General features: G+C 54.3%; 1 protein-coding gene across 1 annotated transcript in view; it reads left to right on the forward strand.

Annotated features, from left to right (window-relative positions):
* The window catches only part of MRC2 (mannose receptor C-type 2), a 32,270-nt gene that overhangs the window by 218 nt on the left and 9,881 nt on the right, over positions 1-22,171 (forward strand). The window contains 18 exon segments of the mRNA XM_071728501.1: positions 10,791-11,189; positions 12,171-12,344; positions 12,552-12,716; positions 12,892-13,005; positions 13,774-13,917; positions 14,403-14,591; positions 15,583-15,737; positions 15,945-16,052; positions 16,764-16,879; positions 17,010-17,158; positions 17,273-17,490; positions 17,715-17,857; positions 18,512-18,614; positions 19,144-19,152; positions 20,388-20,517; positions 20,782-20,817; positions 21,130-21,293; positions 21,705-21,772. Of these exon segments, the coding sequence (XP_071584602.1) occupies positions 10,791-11,189; positions 12,171-12,344; positions 12,552-12,716; positions 12,892-13,005; positions 13,774-13,917; positions 14,403-14,591; positions 15,583-15,737; positions 15,945-16,052; positions 16,764-16,879; positions 17,010-17,158; positions 17,273-17,490; positions 17,715-17,857; positions 18,512-18,614; positions 19,144-19,152; positions 20,388-20,517; positions 20,782-20,817; positions 21,130-21,293; positions 21,705-21,772 (2,584 nt within the window).

Genomic DNA, 22,171 nt, shown 5'->3' on the forward strand with positions numbered 1-22,171 from the left:
CCCCCCTCTTTTTGCGGTTTAATTATTATTGGGAGGTTGGGGAACCCCCACCCCCCACCCCCAGCCCGGCTGTGCGGGGAGGGGGGCGGTGGGACCCCAGAGGAGGGGTGGGCGGAGGTCTCCGGTTGCCATCGTTCCGATTTATTTCCTCCCGGGATGTTTTATTGGGTTTTATCTCGGTTGCTTTTCCTTCACCCTCTTAGGGTCGCGGTTGGTTCCTCGGCGTTTTGTTTTCTCCGGTTTCGCCTCGTCGTGTTTTCTCCCCGTTCCGCCGCCTTTTCCCTCGCTTTTATTATTTTTACTTTTAACTCTCCGCGCCCTGCAGCCACGCAGCGTCTGCCCAGCCCGGCGGAAACGCTTCCGCGGCCCCGGGGAGGGGGTCGGGGCTGCTCCGGGGGGGTCCGGGGCGGCCGCTGTCCCGCAGCCTCCCGCAGCCCCGCTCCGGCCTTTTGTCTCCCCGGGGAGGGGAGAGGTCGGGAAGGGGCCGAAATGTTTTGTTGGAGGTTTCTTCCCTCTCCTCTCCTTCACCCCCTCCTCTCCCGTCGTATTAATCCTCTAAAAAAAAAAATAATAAAAAAAAAATATGTGCCCCCCCTCTGGAGCGGAGCCCGGGTCGGGTATTTGCAGATTCCCTTCTCGCTTTTTTTTTTTTTTTATTAATTATTTTTTTATTTATTTATTTTTTTCCTAACGTTTCACAAGAAAGCCAACGAGTGGCTTTTATTTATTTATTTATTATATAGATATTAAAAAATTTAATTTTACATTTTTTAACTTAATTTTTTTTTTTTTCCATTGAAATGATTTTGAAAACCTTCTGAAGTCACCATGTGCCAGATGCCTGAGGCTCCTGGGAATGGCCCCCTTGCAATCGCCACTCGAGGCATTTTTTTTTTACCCCCAGGACAGCGCAGAATCTAGGACCGACTTTTTCTGACTTTCCTTCCTTCCATTCGCCCCTAACGAGAAAACTTATCATTTTCTTTTTTTTTTTTTTTTTTTTTTTTTTTTTAATCAAAAGAGCAGAATTGCCCACTTTGGCCTCAACAGAAACCCTCGGCCTATTTTTTAGAGAAATTTAGCAAATCCAAAGCAGATTTGGAAACTGCAGCATGGGAGGGCACCGTCCCCCCCCCTCCCCCTTCCCCCTTTATCCCCCCCCCCATTTTCTCCCCCAACCCATCAGCTCCCCGGGACTCAGGGTCTCAAGGGGCGGTCCCGGGGGGGTCACAGTGGCTTTGGGTGACAACCCGGGTGATGTCCCCAAGCCGGGGTGGGAGTTGCGTGGCTGGGAGCAGCTCCTTGGCTTGGAAGGGGGGGGGAGACACCCACCCCCCCCCCCCTCACCCCTCCCCGCACCCCGGGGCGTTCAGGAGCGCGGTGCCAGGGTTTGCTCTGGGCTGGAGACATCTCAGCTGAACCATCAACTTTCCACAGCTGGATTCCCGTTAAACCTCCTCGTCATTTCCTTGAGGGTTGTGAATTCTTGCGCTTTTTTTTTTTTTTTTTTTGCTTTTTTTTTCTTTTAATTTTTTTTTCTTTTAATTTTTTTTTTTGCTTTTAATTTTTTTGCAGCTTTTAATTTTTTTGCAGCTTTAAAGGGGGCTTTGCTTGGTTTCAGCAGGGCTTTAATTACCTGGGGACTACCCATTCTGGCTGGCTTTTTTTTTATTATTTATTTTAATTTTTACAGATTTGAATTTTAATTTGTACAGATTTTAATTTTTTTGCAGGTTTAAAGGGGGCTTTGCTTGGTTTCAGCAGGGCTTTCATTACCTGGGGACTACCCACTCTGGCTGGCTTTTTTTTTTTTTATTTTATTTTAATTTTTACAGATTTGAATTTTAATTTTTACAGATTTTAATTTTTTTGCAGGTTTTAAGGGGGCTTTGCTTGGTTTCATGACCTGGGGACTACCCATTCTGTCTGCCCTTTTTTTTCTTTTTTTTTTTTTCTTTCAATTTTTACAGCTTTTAATTTTTTTGCAGGTTTTAAGGGGGGGCTGCTTGATTTCAGCAGGGCTTTCATTACCTGGGTACTACCCATTCTGTCTTCCCTTTTTTTTTTTTCTTTTAATTTTTGCAGCTTTTAATTTTTTTCCAGATTTCAAGGGGGCTTTGCTTGGTTTCATTACCTGGGGACTACCCCATTCTGGCTGCCTTTTTTTTTTTTCTTTCTTTTAATTTTTACAAATTTTAATTTTTTTGCAGGTTTTAATGGGGCTTTGCTTGCTTTTATTACCTGGGGACTACCCATTCTGTCTGCCTTTTTTTTTTTTTTTTCTCTCTCTTATAGTTCTTGCAACTTTTAATTTTTTTGCAGGTTTTAAGGGGGCTTTGCTTGATTTCAGCAGGACTTTAATTACCTGGGGACTACCCATTCTGGCTGCCTTTTTTTTTTTTTTTTTCTTTTTACAAATTTTAATTTTTTTGCAGGTTTTAATGGGGCTTTGCTTGCTTTCCTTACCTAGGGACTACCCATTCTAGCTGCTTTTTTTTTTTTTTTTTTTTTTTTAACCTGAAAAATGTCTCTGGGCTCCAGGTCTGGCGATTCCCCCTCATCCCTACGAGCCCGAGGACAGAGGCACCTCTGTCCCTGCGAGCAGGGAGAGGAACAAGGAGGCTTTGAGCTGCCTGGAGCTGCACAGCTCCCACCCCACGAGTGGGTGCAGCCCCCCCACCACCCCTTTCCCATTCTCTGTCCCCTCACCCCCAATTTCCCCCTTTTTTTTTTTTTTTGAAAGGGGCACGGGTGGCAGCATCCAAGCTGTCCCATGCCAGGCTGGCTTTGCAGGGATCCTCACAGGGATTTTGGGATGGGGGTGGGTTTGTCCCAAGTGTCGCTTTGTGGGTTTTGCCAGGACGCTTTTTTTTTTTTTTTCTTTTTTTTTTTTTTTTTCTTTTTTTTTTCCTTTTTTTTTTTCTTTTTTTTTTCCTTTTTTTTTTTTTTTCTTTTTTTTTTCCTTTTTTTTTTTTTTTTTTTCGTTTTTTTCTTTTTTTTTTTTGGTTTTTTTTTTTGGTTTTTTTTGGTTTTTTTGGGGTGGAGGGGGGAAACCTGGCAGGCTGGCCCGGCAGACAGCCTGGATTTCCCTGGAGAGCTGCCTCTTCTTCCAGGGGTTTATGCCAAATCCTCCCCCCCGGGGATGGCTGGGAGGCTGGAACAGGATTTTTGGCAGGAGATCGGTGGCTCCTCAGTGGGAAATCGCCGCCGGCTGCTTCGGCTCCGCAGCCTCAACCTCAACACCCACGCTCCCCACTTGGGGAAACTGAGGCAGCAGCTCCAGTCCTGCCCTGGCTGCAGGATGTGGCCCTGCCCGGTGCTTTGGACCCCTCCAGAACCGGGACCAGGAGCTGCCACCCCAGTTTTATGGGGACAAAAAGGGGACCTAGGGAAGAATTTGGAGGCTGAAAAGCAAACGGAGCTGCTTTGGCCTGAAGCTCCCTCCCTGTTTTCCTCTTTGCAATGGAAACAGCAGCTCCAAGAAATGAAAATTCTCATTTTTTGGGGGATGATTTGGGAGCAGAGGGGTTGGCTTTGCTGCTAAGAGCACGGCGGGGGGGCAGGGGACAGTTGGGGACATCGCTCTCAGACACCGGGCAGGCAGGATGGGGGAAGGCTGCTTGTCCAAGAATGACAAGAATGAAAAGCAAAAGAGTTTTGGCCTTGGGTAAAAAACTCTGTCCTTCCCCCAAAGCCATCCCGGGGCGGGGTGGTCTCAGGAAATTTCCCACATGCTGCCCCAGGACGCTTTGTTGGTGTTTTCTGGTGTGATGGTTAAAGCCACGTTGCAAGTTTTTTCTCTCTTCCACCTTATTCCTGGCTGGATTTTGTACCTTTCCCTGCAGGGCAGAGCCACGTTTCTGCCTTCCTTTTCCCTGAATTTTTTTTTTTATTATGTTTTTATATTTTTTTTTTGCCCCTGCAGTCAAAGCAAACGGCTGCTGAGGGCTGTAATTGCTGGCTGCTAAATCATCATCTCTGGTTGATACAGCCCTAAGGGGACAGTCTGGCTCCAGAGCCTCAGGGGGTGGGGAGGGGCCGTGTCCCAGGTTTGTGGCTCTGCCAGAGATCCCAGAATATTTCCAAATTTTTACTCTTTGGAGCCTTGCTCAGCTCCATCACCCACCGAGGATGCTCAGGTGGGAGCAGGAGTGGTGCCCACCCTCACAGCCCATCCCTGGCTGTTTCCTCAGAGTTGTTTGAGTTTTATTTGGGTTTTGTTTTTTTTTTTTTAAAGCAATTTGTAAGATTTTATTCTTCACGTGCTGCCAAGGAGCAGGATTTTAATTAATTTGAACTCTGCCGAGCCCGCTGAGCGTCGACATTTTTCTCATTCTTAAGATTGCTTGGAGCCCAAAAGAGACCCATGCAGATGCTCTCCTTCTTAAAGGACCCATCTTTAATTAATTAAGGATTAGAAAATGATGAGTGGATTGACTTTCAAATTCTTGGGAGTCTTCTTTAGCCCTGGAGCAAAGATTTGGGTGTTTGCAGGGGGCTCCCTCCATCCCCATCCCAATGAGAGCTCATCCCATGCTGCTCCTTGTGTTGTCAGAGCAGGGATGTAAATGGGATTTTCCTGGGAAAACAGCAGGGTTGCAGGATGGTGCTGAGGCTGGGAATGGGGAGATCCAGCCCTTTCCTCCACCTGAATTCAGAAACTTTGGGCTCTGCAGGGAACAGCCCCATTTACCAGGTCTTGCCCGTGAGTGCAAGGGAAGCAAAGAGCACAAGTGAGCAAAACATTTAATTTTAATTAAAAAAAAAAAAAAAAAAAACAGAAGCTGAGGGACTCCTTGGGCTGATCCTTGCAGGTTGTGTGTGGTCTTGGGGAGATGGGGAATGCCCCATCCTGAGGCATCACTCAGGGTGTTCCTAATCAGGAGAAACAAAGGAGAAAAAAAATATCTTTGGATCTTTTTTCTTGTCTTTTTTTTGAGGGGGGGAGTCTTTTCAGTAGTTTTGGCCACCTGTGCTAAACCTGTGCCTGTGGTCAGGGCTGGATATCCCTGGATGTGGCCATGGATTCCCTGGCTGGAGGCTCCGTGCTGCTGGTGGCTGATGCTTCAGGGTGGAAAAATTTGGGGTGGTTCCCCTGGGAAGGGGCTGAGGCCTCCAGTGCCAGGGTTGTGTGGCTGAGATGATGAGTGTGGGACAGGACAGGACATTCCCAGAGAGCCTGCCCACTGTGTCCTGGGGGGAATCATCTGCCTGGTGGCAGCTGTGTCCTTTGTCACCCCTGCTGTGCTCTCAGTGGGTCCATCCCTTGCTGGAGCCCTGTGGATGCCTTTGCCTTCCTCTCCCTGCATCCTCAAGGAGTTGGCAAACGATGGATTTCCCACCTCTGGGTGATATGGTGGAGCCCAGAGAGGCTCTAGAGGAAATCTGGGGAGAATTTCCATCCTTCCACCCTTTGCTGGGGTTGGGAGGGGGGGACATTTGGGCTCCTGGCTCCCTGCCGTGGTCACTTGAGCAGCCTGGGGGGCAGCATCTTCCTTGGAAACTTTTATTTGTCTGCATCCCAGGCAGGGTGGGAGGAGAATGGGCTGTTTAATGGCTGCAATGTGGTACCTGGAGCCCATCCAAAACCTTGGTGAGGTTGCAGGGAGTCTGCAGGCTGGTAGCTTGGTTGCCTTCCTGGTCACAGCCAAGTAAGGAGCTCATCTCCTGCAGCTCCCCCCGTGCAAACAGCAGCTTCTCTCCAGGCTGCTGGGCAAGCCAAGAGGAGTTTCTCAGCTCCTGCTGCTTCATCCCCTCTGCCAGGCCATTGGGAGCTTCACTTCCTTCCCTGTAACACATCTCCTTATTCCCTGAAGTTTATTTTTAAAACACAAAACAAAGCAACAACCTCCCTCTTTTATTCTGCTGCTTGGCTTGGAGCACCCAGAGCTGCTTGCAGCTGAGTTTGGCCCCAGCTGAGTCCTGGGGATGTTCTGGGCCAGGCTGAGCCTGCTAGAGGGTGGTGAATTTGATGCAAATCTCTCATTTAGGAGCAGCAGAGTTGGGGGGTTGGTGTCTGCCATGGGGTTGGAGCTGGCAGGAGTGATGCCAGGAGCTCACAATGTGCCCTGGGGCACTGTCAGCTTCTCCTTCCCTCTTATTTTTTTTTTTTTTTAATCTGAAGTTCCTCTTTAAGGGGTTGCATAGAGTTTAAAGATGCTGAAAAGCAGCTCAAGGTGGGGTGGTGGGGGGGGAAATGTGGCAGTGATGCCCTTCCCATGGGCTGGGACTGTTCTGGAGGTGGTGGCACCCGGGATGCTCCAGCTCTGCTGTCCAGGAGCTCCCATCAGCTTTCCTGGATGCTCCTTCCCTTTCCCAGCCTTTGGAGGGACCCACAAGCTCCTTCCTGGGGCCCAAATGTGCTGCTTTTCATGGCAACAACCGTGGTTTTGCTCTTCTCCATGCTGAGACCTTGGGGATGGCATCACCCGTGCCAGGGTGGCAGCAGTGGTGACACTGGGCTTTGCTGGGAATGTTCTGGGAAGGGGGGATTTTCCCCCAGAGGGATATTTAGGGTGGAGCCAGGGACTTTTCTGTGGCCCTGCAGCATCCATCAGTGTAGCTGCTGCAGGGCTGGGGTGCAGCCCTGGGCTTCTGCACCCCAAAACATCACCAGAGGGTGAGTTTTTGGACCCCATCCCTGTATTTCCCTCCTTTCCTGCAGGGCTGTGCAAGCTGAGCCCTCCTGCAGTCAACAAACAACACTTTCTGCTCCTTTTTCTGCTGTTTTTTTATCCCAGGGGGGGTTGATTTTGCTTTTCCCCCCCCAGCCTGGTGCATCCCACCCTGTTTGTTGGGAATGAGCTTCTGCTTCCCACAGCTCTTCTCCCAGCAGGGTTTTGGAGCTGCTGCTCACTCTTGGGCAGCAAAAATGGGCTGAAAACCCACAGTTTGGGGCAGGGAATTTGGGGTGGCTGCGTCTTGTTTGCTTGCAGGTGAGAGCAGGAGGCTGAGGTTGGAAGGAGGCTTTTTTTCTGTGCCCTGTGAGGTTTTTTGGTGCAGGATGTGAGGGTAAAACTTTTCCTTGGGCTCCCAGCTCCAAGGGCAGGGGGTGGTCAGAAGGTTTGATGTCCTTGCAAGAGCTCCTCAGGACCTCCTGGGTGCCCTGGCAGAGCCCAGTTTGCTGTTGTATTGAGGATTTTAGGTTGGCTGTTAAAAGAAACTAAAGATTTTTAAAGCCTTGGAGATGTGGTGCCTGAAGGACTTGGTTTAACCCTAGAGCTGCTGGAGCTGGGCTGACACTTGGAGCTGCTGATCTTCAAGGTCTTTTCCAACCAGAACCATCTGGGGATTTGCTGCTCTTGCTGGATGGTTGAGAACAAATCCCATCCTTGTCTGCAGCAGGGAAACCTTCAAGGAGGGGACTGACCCCCAGGGTGCTCCTGGCCACGTTTTTGGGAGGTTCCTCTGCAAGTGGGAGCTGGGACATGGTCAGGAAGAGCCTGGATTTGGCAGGAACACCATGAAAAAAAAGCTTGGTGGTCTTTCCCTGGGAAGCCTTGTCCTCTGGAGGTGTTGAAGTCCTTCAGTGGTGCTGGGGCCAGGGCTGCTGAAAGCTCCTTTCAGTGAGCAAGTGATGTCCTGGGGTGATGGCAGCCCTGAATTCCCTGGGAAGAAGGGAAATAAAAGCATATTTTGGGGGGGAGCACAGTGCATCCCTTTGCTGAGGTGTGTTGAGATGGAATTTGTGTGTCCCCCTCTCCCTTCTCCAGCTCCATCCTCTCCAGGAGCAGCTCCCACCATTGATGGGCAGAGATTTTTGCAAAGGGAGAAGTTGGGAGCCCCAGGAGGGGTTTGGGGGGTGGTGGTGCAAGGGCTGAGTTGGTTTTGAACCCTTCCTATTCCCCCAGGGCTCTGCAGGGACTCAGGGAGCCCATTTTGTGCCCTTCTCTGCCTGCTTTGGGCACGGGAGCCATGGGCTGAGCTGCGGGGGCAGCCCCAAAACCCTTAGCCTATAATTTCCTACCTCCAGCTCTTCTCTTTTTAGATGAAAATGATATTTTGTGCTTTTCCAGCCCTAGGGCTGCCCCATCCAGTCTGGACAACTTCCTCTGAGCAGCAGATCCCTGCCTGGCTGCTGCTGAGCATCACCCTCACACCCTGTCCCTTGGCTCCAAAGTGATGCTGAGCACCCTGACCCCAGCTCCTGGGATTTTTTCCAACACTATTCATGGTTTTTTGGTTTTTTTTGTTTTTTTTTTTTTGCAAGGCTGGCTTAGTGGATAAGCAGAGCAGGGGGTCCTGACCCCTATGGCCATGGTGGAGCAACTTCTGCTCTTAGAACCAAAATATTTGGCTCCTGGAGGCCCCTGTGAGCCAAAGAGGCTTCATCCTGCTGGGTGCTTGGGTCCATCAGGTCGTGGCACTGATGCTGCAGAAATTTTTAAAGACCTCCCAGTGTCCCCCAGTGCTGGGGGGAGGGGGGTTTGCAGCACCCCTGGCTGTAGGGGGGATGAGGGGGGTGCTGGGCTGGGTGGTGCCATGGATGGTGCTGGGTTTGGTGGGGGTTGAGGTGGTTTCCTGGTGTCCAGGTCAGGATGGAGGCAGCTCCAGTTCGGGGAACATCAGCCCCAACTTCAGGAACTAAAAATTGTCCCCCTCTAAAATTGTCCCCAGGTAAAATTGTCCCCCTTGGATTTTTTTGCTTTGCTTTCCCACTGGCCAGAAGTGGAAAAAAAAAAAAAAATATTTTCTGAGGAATTCCATGTCCCTTTTCCCAGTCATCACCTGCTCCTCTTGCACGTGCTCCCTGGTGGTCACCACGTGGGCTTCACTTTTGTTTGTCCCCCTCTAAAATTGTCCCCCTTGGATTTTTTTGCTTTGCTTTCCCACTTGCCAGAAGTGTAAAAAAAAAAAAAAATATATATATATATTTTCTGAGAAATTCCATGTCCCTTTTCCCAGTCATCACCTGTTCCTTTTGCACGTGCTCCCTGGTGGTCACCACATGGGCTTCACTTTTGTTTATTTGAGGTCACCACTGACATCATCACAGCTGGAAAATGAGCATTTTTCCATCATTTTTTTTTTTTCTGGAGCTGTGGCAGGGCTGAAGCTCTGAAATGAGATGGGGTAGGGGGGTTTTCTCCTCCCTCCAGTTCTTTTTTTCCTTTCAGCAACAAATCAGGAAGGTCCAGGGAGCTGAGCTGTTTGTTGCTTGAACATTCTGGAGCTGCTGTAACAACACAGCTGGGGCAGGGTGAGGTTTGAGGAGGGGGGGGAATAGGAAATGAAAACCTTTTCAGCCCCCAAAAATTCATCCAGTGGCAAAAAACCAAAGCAAACCCAAGCTAAATATAGCAGGGCCTAAGAGTTTGCTCTGACTTCTGGTGGAAAAAAAAAAAAAAAAGGCTTGCTTTTAAGAAAAAAAAAAAAAAAATAGCAATAAAAGTGGTTTTGTTGATGGGCAGCTTTTTGTTGGGGCAAGAAGTGGCTGCCTGGAGCCCCCGGGGTGGTTTTTTAGGTTAGAAACTTGCACTTAAAAAAAAAAAAACACCTTTTAAAAATGATCCATCAGCTCCCAGTCCAAGGTCCTGGGTTTACTGGTGTCTACAGGTTTAGGGATGGATTGAGGGGCTGGTGGAGCCCTGGGTGATGCTGGGGTGGGGAATTGTAGGGTTGGCAGTGGGACCTGGGACCTGCACGGAGCTGGGTTTGGGATCAGAACTTTTCCCCTCAGCAGCTGTGCCAGAACTTGATCTCCTGGCACCTCTTCTCTTGCCCTGCTCCCAGCACCCTGGATTTTGGATTTTGGAAGGTGCTGGGATTTTGGCTGGGATTTTGGAAGGTCCTGATGTGCTGGTTTGATTTTTGGGGCTGTGGCATCCTGCTCATGGGATGGGAGACTTTCCCTCCAAGTTCTTGTTTGCTCTGAATTTTTGGGTTGGTTTTTTTTGTTTGTTTGTTTGTTTTTTAACAGCTCCCCAAATGCCCATTAAAATGATGGATGCTGCCTCCACTTCCCTGAGCTGGTTTTCTCCAGCTGGAGCCCTTGGCCTGGGTTCCTCTGGTGCTGTGATGCTGCTTCGGGGAGCAGCTGGGAACTGGGTTCTGGATGGTTCTTGTGCCTTAAAGCCACTTTTTGGGGTTTCATGGGGATGTCACAAGGCTTCAGCTGGCTCTGGGTGCTACACCCATCCCTGTCACCCTGTCTGGAGCCCAACACCCTGAGGACAGGGATCAGGGGAAGCCTGAGGAATCAGAATCCCAGACTGGTTGGGGTTGGAGGGACCTTTAGGACCTGGTTTAATGGTTGCCTGGGGTGTTGGTCAAAGGTTGGGTTGGATAAGCTTGGAGGTCTCTTCCAACCTAAACATTCTGGGATTCTCTGACCTTAAAGCCCACCCAGTGCCACCCCTGCCATGGGCAGGGACCCCTCCCCCAGCCCAGGGTGCTCCAAGCCCCATCCAACCTTCAGCACTTCCAGGGATGGGGCAGCCACAGCTTCTGGGGGCACCCAGGGGCTCAGCACCCTCACCCCAAAGAATTTCTCCCTCCCATCTCCCCTCTTGCAGCTGGAAACCCTTCCCCCTCATCCCATCCCTCCAAGCCCTTCATCCCAAATCCCTCCCCAGCTTTCCTGGAGCCCCTTCAGGCACTGGAAGCTGCTCTGAGGTCTCCCCATTGGAGTTTTCTCTTCTCCAGCCTGAACACCCTCAACTTTCAACCTGCTTTTCCAGCAGCTCCAGGACCTCCTCTGGGCTCTCTCCAACATCTCTGGGTCCTGAGGGCTTCACCTTTGCTTTAATCCTTTCCTCTTTTTACTTTCTTTTTTTTTCCTTTCCCCCCAGACTCCAAAGTTTTCCTCATCTACAACGCGGGCGCTCAGGGCTGCCTGGAGACCAAGGACTCCCTGGTGAGGTTATCCAAGGTCTGCAATTCCAGCATCCCGGCCCAACAGTGGAAATGGGTCTCTCGGAACCGGCTCTTCAACGTGGGGGCCATGCAGTGCTTGGGGGTGTCTTGGCACGGGGCCAATGGCACGGGGGGGACACATCCCTTGGCCACCTACGAGTGTGACCGTGAATCCATCAACATGCGCTGGAGCTGCCGGGGGCTGGGGGAGCAGCTTTCCCAACATTTGGGTGCCCAGCCAGGGAATTCCACCTCGGAAAGAGGGGATCAGGCACGGGGATCCCAGTGGAGGACTTATGGCACCGAGGAGGACCTCTGCTCCGTGCCCTACTCCGGTAAGGTCCCCTTGGGTGGTGGTCCCGTCCCAAACCAACGCTGGGATGGGAGCTTGAGGATGTGGAGGAGCAGGATGGGACCCAGGTGGGGTGAGGGTGATGGGGAATGGGCAAACCTCCAGGCACCCAGTTGGGGTCAGGGTGATGGGGAATGGGCAGCCTTCAGGTACCCAAGTGGGGTCAGGGTGATGGGGAGTGGGCAAACCTCCAGGGACCCAGGTGGGGTGAGGGTGATGGGGAGTGGGCAAACCTCCAGGGACCCAGGGTGCTAAAAAACCACCCTGGAGGCTCAGGCAGCCACTTCTTGCCCCAACAAAAAGCTGCCCATCACCAAAAGCAGGGGTTAGGGTGATGGGGAGTGGGCAAACCTTAAGGCACCCAGGTGGGGTGAGGGTGATGGGGAATGGGCAAATCTTCAGGCACCCAGTTGGGGTCAGGGTGATGGGGAATGGGCAAATCTTCAGGCACCCAGTTGGGGTCAGGGTGATGGGGAGTGGGCAAACCTCCAGGGACCCAGGGGGGGTGAGGGTGATGGGGAAAAGGCAAACCTTCAGGCACCTGGGGTGCTAAAAAACTACCCCAAAGCCTCAGGCAGCCACTTCTTGCCCCAACAAAAAGCTGCCCATCACCAAAAGCAGGGGTTAGGGTGATGGGGAATGGGCAAACCTCCAGGCACCCAGGTGGGGTGAGGGTGATGGGGAATGGGCAAACCTTCAGGTACCCAAGTGGGGTCAGGGTGATGGGGAGCGGGCAAACATCCAGGCACTTAGGGTGCTAAAAAAACCACCCTGGGGGCTCAGGCAGCCACTTCTTGCCCCAACAAAAAGCTGCCCATCACCAAAAGCAGGGACCAGGGTGATGGGGAGTGGGCAAACCTCCAGGCACCCTGTGAGCTCCACACCCCCTCACCCCAAACTCCCTTCCAGAATTTCCCTCCCCCTGTAGATGCAACCTCAAGCACAGGCTCCTCCTTTTCCACAGAGATTTACACCATCCAGGGCAATTCCCACGGGAAGCCCTGCACCATCCCCTTCAAGTATGACAACCAGTGGTTCCACGAGTGCACCAGCACGGGGCGGGAGGACGGTCACCTCTGGTGTGCCACCACCCAGGACTATGGCAAGGATGAGAGATGGGGCTTCTGCCCCATAAAGAGTAAGTGTGCTGAGGATGTGTCCCCCAAGGAAAAGCAGAGCCCCCCTGGTTCTCTTTCCTTCTCTTTCCTCATCCTTCCTCCCATGAGAATTTTTCCTTCCTTCCCTGCCACAGCAGCCCCACTGCTCCTCCTTGGTTGTGGTCTGGGGAGGGTGTTGGAGCTGAGGATGGGGCTGGGTTGGGTGCTGAGCCTGCTCATCCCTGCAGGCAATGACTGTGAGACCTTCTGGGACAAGGACCACCTCACCAACAGCTGCTACCAGTTCAACTTCCAGTCCACACTCTCCTGGAGGGAGGCCTGGAATAGTTGTGAGCAGCAAGGAGCCAACCTGCTCAGCATCACCGAGATCCACGAGCAGACCTACATCAATGGTGAGGTGGTGGCAGCATCCCTGTCCCCCTCACCTGGGCTAAACCTGGTGGCCCCGTGGCTGTCCCAAGTGCCAGGTTGCTCTGCCTGGCCCAGCTGGTTGGTTTGGGGGTGGTGACAGCTTGGGGTTGGGGTTTGGGGACAGGGGGATTGACCCTTTGGGTGTGTTGGTCCCAGGGTTGCTGACTGGGTACAGCTCCACCCTCTGGATTGGGCTCAACGACCTGGACATCAACGGAGGATGGCAGTGGTCAGACAACTCCCCCCTCAAGTACCTCAACTGGGAGAGTGGTGAGCCCAAGGTCTTAGGGTGGGGTTGGGGAGAAGATTCTGTGGCCATCGGAGGTGGCACCGTGGCAGGGGAGGTGGCACGGGCTGTGTCCTCACTGCCTGGAGATGGAGCAGCCCGAGGAGCTGGAGGTTTGGGGACAGAGTGCTGGAATTGTCACTTGGCAAACCCTATGGATAACCTGGCTTGAGCACCCTTGTTTGGACCCCAGCTCGGGGCTGGAGTCTGGCTGAGGAGTGGTCCCCAACCCTTTCTGTCCCTGGGGGGCTGAGGAGGGCAGAAGGAGCTGTTGTGAGGGCCAGTGCCACCACCCAAAGGCACTCATGGGGGGACAGTGACAGCCCAGGAGGAGATTTGGGGCATTCACGGGGGCAGTGACAGCCCAGGAGGAGATTTGGGGCACTTATGGGGACAGTGACAGCCCAGGAGAAGATTTGGGGCATTCATGGGGGGACAGTGACAGCCCAGGAGGAGCTCTGGGGACAACTCCAGGTCTGGTACCATCACCCTCCCAAGCTGCCATCTAATATTTCTAGGTAAAGCAGTGCTGCTCCAGGTGCCTTCAGCACGGAGGCACCATGGATAATCCTGGTGCCTTCTCCATCATCCAAAAAAACCCCAACCAAACAGATTTTTCAGTGGCACTGAAGGGGGGACCCTGCCACCCACAGCCTTTGCGTGGTCCCCTCCCTACCTGCCCAGCCCTGGGGGCTCTGCCCCAGCCCCACCACCTCCTCAGCAATGTCCCCCTCCCTTTTTCTTCCTCCCAGACCAACCAGACAACCCCAGTGAGGAGAACTGTGGGGTGATCAGGACTGAGTCTTCAGGGGGGTGGCAGAACAGGGACTGTGGCATCGCCCTGCCCTACGTCTGCAAGAAGAAACCCAATGCCACCACTGACCCCTTCCTGACAGGTGAGCTGGGGACAAGCCCCAGGAAGGGGTATTCATTCCCAAATTCTGGCTGGCTGTGCTCCCAACCGAGCAGGGTCAGGGGGTGTTGTCCAAGAGCAGCTCCTGGAGATGGTTTTTGGTGTCCCCACTGTGCTGCTCTGTGCCCTGGATCTGGGAAAAGTGGAGCATCCCCCTCTGAATGCTCAGTGCAGTGGTGGGTTGGGCAGTGAGAGGAATCCAGAGGAGCTGAGGGACCCTTGTGGTCCCCAGGGGATGGGGTGGTCTCTGCTCTACCATCACCCCTCTGCAAAATTAAAAAAAAAGGCATTTTGGTTCATCCCTGAAGCTCCAAAGCCACCCACACCTCTCCCTTGCACGTTTTGGCTGCAGGTTTCCCCTCCTTGCTTTGTCTTCATGTCCTGAGCACCCTGTGGGCCTCTGATCCCTACCAGGGAGGGGGTTGGAGAGGGGGTCAGGAGCTTTCAGGCTGCTTTGTGTCCTGCCAGACTCGTGGGCAGAGGTGAAGGTGGATTGTGAGCCCAGCTGGCAGCCCTTCCAGTCCAACTGCTACCGCCTGGTGGGAGAGAAGAAGAGTTGGCAGGAGGCAAAAAAAACCTGTCTGAGGAGTGGGGGGGACCTGGTCAGCATCCACACCCTCTCCGAGCTGGAATTTGTCACCAAACAAATCAAACAAGGTAAGGGGGAGCCTGCTGTGCCCACAGCACCTTCCCATCCCATCCTGGGCACTCTGGAAAGGTCCCCTCTGTGCACATCTCTTGCCATGAAGGGAGCAGAGGTTTGGGGCTGGGAGGTGCAGTGGTGCTTGGAGGAGCTGATGCTCCAGGTGCATCCTCCATCCAGCTAATGGGAAAGCTGCTCCCAGGAGCCTGCTGGGCTGGGAAGGGAAAATCCTCAGCTGCAGCTGGGAATGGCACTAATCCCAGCTGGTTTGTGGAGAAAAAGAGGGGAAAACAAGTCCAGCTGGACTTGCTGGAAGAGGCTGCACCTCCCACTGCTGAATCTGCCCAGGACAGGAGGTCAAGTGAAGGGCAAAGTCCTGCTTGCAGTGGCCCAGGTTTCTCTTTCCCATTAAGTTGGAGCTTCCCAGGTTGGGATGTGTCAGAGCTGGGATGCTACCTGGGGAGAAGTTTCAGCCCAGGTGTGGTCCAGGGGGGCACCTGTGCCACCATTCTCCAGCCCCTGCCTGTGCCACCTCCCCTTAGGGTCACCCTTGGGGGGGTTTGGCTGTTCCCAACACAATCCATGCTCCCCACAGCTCATCCCTGAGTCTGGGACCCAAGGAGGGGCTGGAGAGGGTTGATGCTGGGGGATGCAGGAGCTGGAGGAGGGTGGAGGAAGGCTGGGGCCATGGCCCAGACTGGGATGGGCTGGGAAGGAATGGTTGAAAACCAATCGCTCGCTGGACTTGGCCCATTCTGCTGCTCCCAGCACCTCCCTGGGAAAGCTGCTGGCAAATTTCCCTGTGTTTTCACCTCGGGGGGGTCCATCCTTGTGGGCAGGACCTGCCCTGCCCTCTCCTGCCTGCTGGCACAGCTTGGGCTTGGAGGCTGAACCCTACATCAGGGTTTGGGCAGATGCTTTGTGGTCCCATCAGAGGAGCTGCTGTCCCAGGGAGGTTTCAGCTGAACAGAGGGAATTTCACCCCCCCTGTTCCTCTCTTGGCAGATGTGGAGGAGCTCTGGATTGGCCTGAATGACCTCAAGCTGCAGATGAATTTTGAGTGGTCGGATGGGACACCTGTGAGGTTCACCTACTGGCATCCCTTTGAGCCCAACAATTTCCGTGACAGCCTGGAGGATTGTGTGACCATCTGGGGACCGGTGAGAGCCAGGGCCTCATCCTGCACCTCCTGGCCAGGGAAGGGATAGCTCAGGGAGCTGGGGTTGTACACATCTCATCCCAGCTGTTGGGATGGGAGAAAGCCAGCCCAGCATCCCGCTGGAGGGATGAAAAGTCCCTGGAGCCACCCTGGGGGTTGGATGAGCTGAGGAATCCTGAGGAATTCTGCTCTTATTCACCCTGTGCAGGAAGGGAGGTGGAATGACAGCCCCTGCAACCAGACCCTGCCATCCATCTGCAAAAAACCTGGTCGGGTGAGCCAGGAGAAGGAGGAGGATGACCATGGGTGCAGAAAGGTGAGGGGGAGCTGGGGCAGGAGGAGCTGCTCCACAGCTCTGTGATGCTCAGGGCTTTGGAGATCCCAGGGAACTTCTCCCCAAAACCATTTCAGAGAGCCCAGAGCTGCTGTGTCCAGGGGCTGCTGGGTGCCCAGAGCATCCTGGGGGTGCTGAGCCCCTCACGTGAGGCCAGGGGGAGAAATTGGGACAAAACACACGTCTGCACCATCCAATCCAGCCAGGGTTGGATGTTGGCAGGGAGCTCTTTCAAGGCTTTGAAGATGCCTGGGTGGTTTTTTTCTTGCAGGGATGTCCTCTGGGGCTGGGGGCTTCTTGGAGCCCAAAGCTGAGTGGGGTCAAGGGGTGGGAGACCTCCCAGGAGAAAGGTGGAGGTGGTGGTGAGGGATGGGGGATGTTGTGCTCATCCCCCATTCTTCTGGGAAGGGTTGGGGTGAGAGGTGGTAGATGTCAAACTAGACATTATTTTTATTATTCAAACTAGAGGAGGGGAGATTTAGATGAGATGATTGGAAGTTCTTCACCATGAAGGGGGTGAAATACTGGCACAGGTTGCCCAGAGAGGTGCTGGAAACCCCATCCCTGGAAGATTTTAAGGCCAGGCTGGATGGGGTGATCAAGTGGGAGGTGTCCCTGCCCACGGGACCTGGATGATCTTAAAAGTGCCTTCCAACCCTGAAAATTCTATGATTCTGTGTCCCCTGTCCCCAGGGCTGGAAGTGGCACAGCCCCTCCTGCTTCTGGCTGGGTGAGGATCGTGTCCCCTACGGTGAGGCTCGCAAGACCTGCTCTGACTACAGCTCCACCTTGGTCACCATCACCAACAGGTCAGTGCTGGTGGCTTCATCCCAAAACGAGAGCCTACAGGGGGTGGGGGTGACCTGAGTGGCTTTTCTTGGGAGGGCTGCACCATCTGGTGGGCTGCTCCGTGTCTCAGAGCATCACCTGCTCCTCCAGGTTCGAGCAGGCCTATGTCAGCAGCCTCATCTACGGCTGGGATGGGGAATATTTTTGGACAGCACTTCAGGACATCAACGGGACAGGGGCTTTCCACTGGCTGAGTGGTGATGAGGTCATGTACACCCACTGGAACCGTGACCAGCCCGGTAAGGGGGGTGAGCCAGGGTTGGGATGGGGATGTCCCCTGTCCGCGTGCTGCGTGCTGCTGGCACAGTCCAACCCTAAGGCTTCCATCCTCCCCTCTCCCGTGAGTGCTCCAGGTTACAACAAAGGTGGCTGCGTGGCCCTGGCCACTGGCAGCTCCGTGGGGCTGTGGGAGGTGAAGAACTGCAGCACTTTCAAGGCCAAGTACATCTGCAGGCAGAACCTGGGCACCCCCGTCAACCCCGAGCTGCCCGGTCCCTACCCCACCCCCAGCCTCTCTGCCACTTGTCCCCTGGGATGGAGCTCTGACTCCAAGCTCCGTCACTGCTACAAGGTGAGGGGACCTTGGGAGGGCTTATCCTGACCATTCTGGGGGTGCATGTCCCTCCCTTGGGGGTGAAGAGGGGAAGGAGGATGGTTTGGTGCTTGCAAAGGGCATCCCGGATTTCATGGGGCTGGGGTACCAGCCCTGGGGTGCTGGTAGCTGTGGGGTGGGGAGGGTGCTCTGCTCCTCTCCTGGTGCTGAGCCCTTTCCACTGCTGGTTCCTCCTTCTGTAGGTGTTCAACTTTGAGAAAGTGCAGGAGAAGAAGACCTGGATTGCAGCCCAGGGGTTTTGCCGGGAGCTGGGGGCTCAGCTGCTCAGCCTGGGCAGCTATGAGGAGGAGCATTTCGTCGCCAACACCCTCAACAAGATTTTTGGGTGAGGGGCTGATGGCATCTCTGGGTGTCCCACTGGGCACACTCCAGCTCCCCCTTGTCCCCATGCTCTGGGACTCGTGGGAGTGGGTGTGGACGTGGCTCTGCACCTCTAAGGAAAGTGGGTTGGTTACTCAGTGGGGCTGCAGCTGAGAGGGAATGCAGGGAATTTGGTGTGATGCAGGGAATTTGGTGAATAATCGTGTGGTGAATGCAGGGAATTTGGTGAATAATCGTGTGGTGAACGCAGGGAATTTGGTGGAATTTGGGGACAGGGCTTGGATTTCAAAGTGCTTCAGCCTGCACGCCTGTTACCCCAGCTCTTGCCTTGGGGTGGCGTGGGGAGAGTGGGCTCTGAGAACTAAAAAACTCCAAATTGTGCATCTAGATGTATATGGACAGTGAAGAAATTCCATGGGGTGAGGGTGCTGAGCCCCAGGGTGCCCCCAGAAGCTGTGGCTGCCCCATCCCTGGCAGTGCTGAAGGTTGGATGGGGCTTGGAGCACCCTGGGCTGGTGGGAGGTGTCCCTGCCCATGGCAGGGGTGGCACTGGGTGGGCTTTAAGGTCCCTTCCAACCCAAATCCGGTCTGGGATTAATTCTAAATAAGTGTATATAGGGGGGGGAGGTGTGTGTGTGCTCACCCTGGCTCCCCACAGGGAGTTGGAGCCAGAACTCCACGAGCAGCACTGGTTCTGGATCGGCCTGAACCGGCGGGACCCGGCGGGGGACAGGAGCTGGAAGTGGAGTGATGGGCTGGGGGTGAGTCCAGGGGCTTGGGGTCATAGGGCACCCCTGGGGACTTTGGGGTGCAGGGGATGTGTGTGAGGGGTGAATCTGGTGCTGGTGGAAGTGCCCAACACCCCCTGTCTCTCTCGACCCCCCCACACACAGTTTTTCTACCACAACCCCAAATTTTGGGGGATTTTGGGGTGCAGGGGATGTGGGGGCTGGGGGGTGAATCTGGTGCTGGTGGAAGTGCCCAACACCCCCGTCTCTCTCGACCCCCCCCCCCCCCCCACAGTTTTTCTACCACAACCCCAAATTTTGGGGGATTTTGGGGGGGTTTTGGGGTGCAGGGGATGTGTGTGAGGGGTGAATCCAATCTGGTGCTGGTGGAAGTGCCCAACACCCCCTGTTTCTCTCGACCCCCCTCCCAGTTTTTCTACCACAACCCCAAATTTTGGGGGATTTTAGGGGATTTTGGGGTGCAGGGGATGTGTGTGAGGGGGTGAATCTGGTGCTGGTGGAAGTGCCCAACACCCCCTGTCTCTCTCAATCCCCCCCCCAGTTTTTCTACCACAACTTTGACTGCAGTAACTACCCCAAATTTGGGGGATTTTGGGGTGCAGGGGATGTGTGTGAGGGGGTGAATCCAATCTGGTGCTGGTGGAAGTGCCCAACACCCCCTGTTTCTCTTGACCCCCCCTCCCAGTTTTTCTACCACAACCCCAAATTTTGGGGGATTTTTGGGGACTTTAGGGTGCAGGGATATGTGTGAGGGGTGAATCCAACCTGGTGCTGGTGGAAGTGCCCAACACCCCCTGTCTTTCTCAACCCCCCCCCCAGTTTTTCTACCACAACTTTGACTGCAGTAACTACCCCCAAATTTGGGGGGATTTTGGGGTGCAGGTGATGTGTGTGAGGGGGTGAATCTGGTGCTGTGGAAGTGCCCAACACCCCCCTGTCTCTCTCGACCCCCCTCCCACAGTTTTTCTACCACAACCCCAAATTTTGGGGGATTTTGGGGGGGTTTTGGGGTGCAGGGGATGTGTGTGAGGGGAGAATCTGGTGCTGGTGGAAATGCCCAACACCCCCTGTCTCTCTCGAACCCCCCCCCCCCCAGTTTTTCTACCACAACCCCAAATTTGGGGGGCATTCTGGGGGGATTTTGGGGTGCAGGGGATGTGTGTGAGGGGGTGAATCTGGTGCTGGTGGAAGTGGCCCAACACCCCCTGTCTCTCTCATCCCCCCCCCCCGTTTTTCTACCACAACTTTGACTGCAGTAACTACCCCAAATTGGGGGGATTTTGGGGTGCAGGGGATGTGTGTGAGGGGGTGAATCTGGTGCTGGTGGAAGTGCCCAACACCCTCTGTTTCTCTCGACCCCCCCACACACAGTTTTTCTACCACAACCCAAATTTTGGGGGATTTTTGGGGACTTTGGGGTGCAGGGGATGTGTGTGAGGGGTGAATCCAATCTGGTGCTGGTGGAAGTGCCCAACACCCCCTGTCTCTCTCAATACCCCCCCAGTTTTTCTAACCACACTTTGACTGCAGTAACTACACCAAATTTGGGGGGATTTTGGGGTGCAGGGGATGTGTGTGAGGGGGGTGAATCTGGTGCTGGTGGAAGTGCCCAACACCCTCTGTTTCTCTCGACCCCCCTCCTAGTTTTTCTACCACAACCCCAAATTTTGGGGGATTTTTGGGGACTTTAGGGTGCAGGGGATATGTGTGAGGGTGAATCCAACCTGGTGCTGGTGGAAGTTGCCCAACACCCCCTGTCTCTCTCAACCCCCCCCAGTTTTTCTACACAACTTTGACCGCAGTAACTACGATGACGATGACATCCGGACCTGCGCCGTGCTGGACCTCGCCTCCCTGCAGTGGATGCCCATGCAGTGTGAAGCCCAACAGGACTGGATCTGCAAACTGGCCCAAAGCGTGCCCCCCCTGAAGCACCCCCAGACCCTTCAGTTCCAATAAATCTGCCTGCAAGCTGAGGGAGTGACTCTTGGTCACCTCCCTCCAATGGTTGCTCTTTGATGGGAGGATGAGGCCTCGTTCTGAGGCTGGGGGAGGTGCTCTCCATCCCCAAGGGGATCCAGGAGGGCATCTCAGCCTTGGAGGGGTTTGCAGGCAAGGAGCAGCAGGAGCATCCCAGCCCCACATCCTGCTGAAGGTCTCTTCTTGCCCTCTTCTCCAGGTGCTGATGTGAAGGAACCAGACATCTTAGCTGAAGGTGTGTTGGCCATGAGTGTTCTGGTGCTTCCCAGGCGATCTGCCACCCCAGGGTGGTCCCTGTGGGACATCCCTCAGTGTGACCCAGAGGAGGATGGACCCTGTGTTAGGGTGATGGGATGGAGAGCATCCCACACATCCCACTGAACCCTCCCTGCCCAGCACTGCTGCAGGGACCAGGCAGGATCAGCCCCCCTTGGCTCGGATGCTGACCCAAGGAGGGCAAAAGCAAAGCAGCCCAACCCTGGGGGGGCCAAGGGATGGGGTGATGGGTGTTGGTGACACTGTCCCACTGTTCTTTACACCCATTCAGGCAGCAAAGAATGGGTGAAGTACCAGGAGGCTGAGTACAGGTTCTCTGAGGGACCACTTGGACCTGGGTCCAGCTCAGCGCATCTGTGGTTGGGGGTCCAGGCAGAGCTGGTGTCAGTGCACAGCGAGGCTGAGCTGCACTTCTTGGGCCAGAACCTGAAAAAGGTACCAGGGGGGGGACAGGGAGGGACTTTCCTGGGTGCCAATGGGGCTCCACTCCCTCCTCAGGCTGCTCCCTCCATCTTGGCTGGAGGGTTCAAGGTGGATGGAGGGCTGGATGATCCAGGTTGGATGGAGCTTGGAGCACCCAGGGCTGGTGGGAGGTGTCCCTGCCCCTGGCAGGGTGGCACTGGGTGGGCTTGAAGGTCCCTTCCAACCCAATCTGGGTGTCTGTGGTGGGTCTGGTGTGGTGGTGGCAGTGCTGGTGGGGTTGGGGATCAGTGGGGTTGGGGATCAGTGGGGGTTGGGGATCACTGCAGTGCAAGCTGCCTGTTCCCCATGCCCGGGGTGACGGTGATGGTCCCCAAGGACAGTCCCCATATCTGTCAAGCCTGATGTGTCCCCTCGGGTCTGCAGTTCTCCAGGGGACAGGAGCAGCACTGGTGGATCGGGCTGCACACCCAGGAGAACGATGGGAGGTTCAAGTAAGTGGCAGAGTTGTTCCCCTCTCACTGTCCCCAACCTGGACACAGCACCAAGCTCAGCACCCCCATCTCTGGGGCTCACCCTGGGGTGCTGGGATGTGGGGTCCTCACCCAAGAAAGGGCAGTGGGAGGGGGACACAGAACCCTATTAGGGGTCTCTGAGTCACTTGAGGGGCCTTGTGTCCCCCTGGCACTGGAGAACGTGTCCTGTGGGGAATATCCATGGGAAGTGGGATGGAAAGGAGGTTGGAGCCGGGGGGGGGGTCGGGATCTTCTTCCAAGACAAGAGGCCCATGGGCTTCAGCTCTGCCAGGAATGGTTTAGGTTGGATATTAGGAAGGAATTCTTTCCAGAGAGGGTGCTCAGGACGTTGGAATGGGCTGCCCAGGGAGGGGGTGG

Source organism: Heliangelus exortis, chromosome 29 (genome assembly GCF_036169615.1).
Source record: "Heliangelus exortis chromosome 29, bHelExo1.hap1, whole genome shotgun sequence".
Lineage (NCBI taxonomy): Eukaryota > Metazoa > Chordata > Aves > Apodiformes > Trochilidae > Heliangelus > Heliangelus exortis.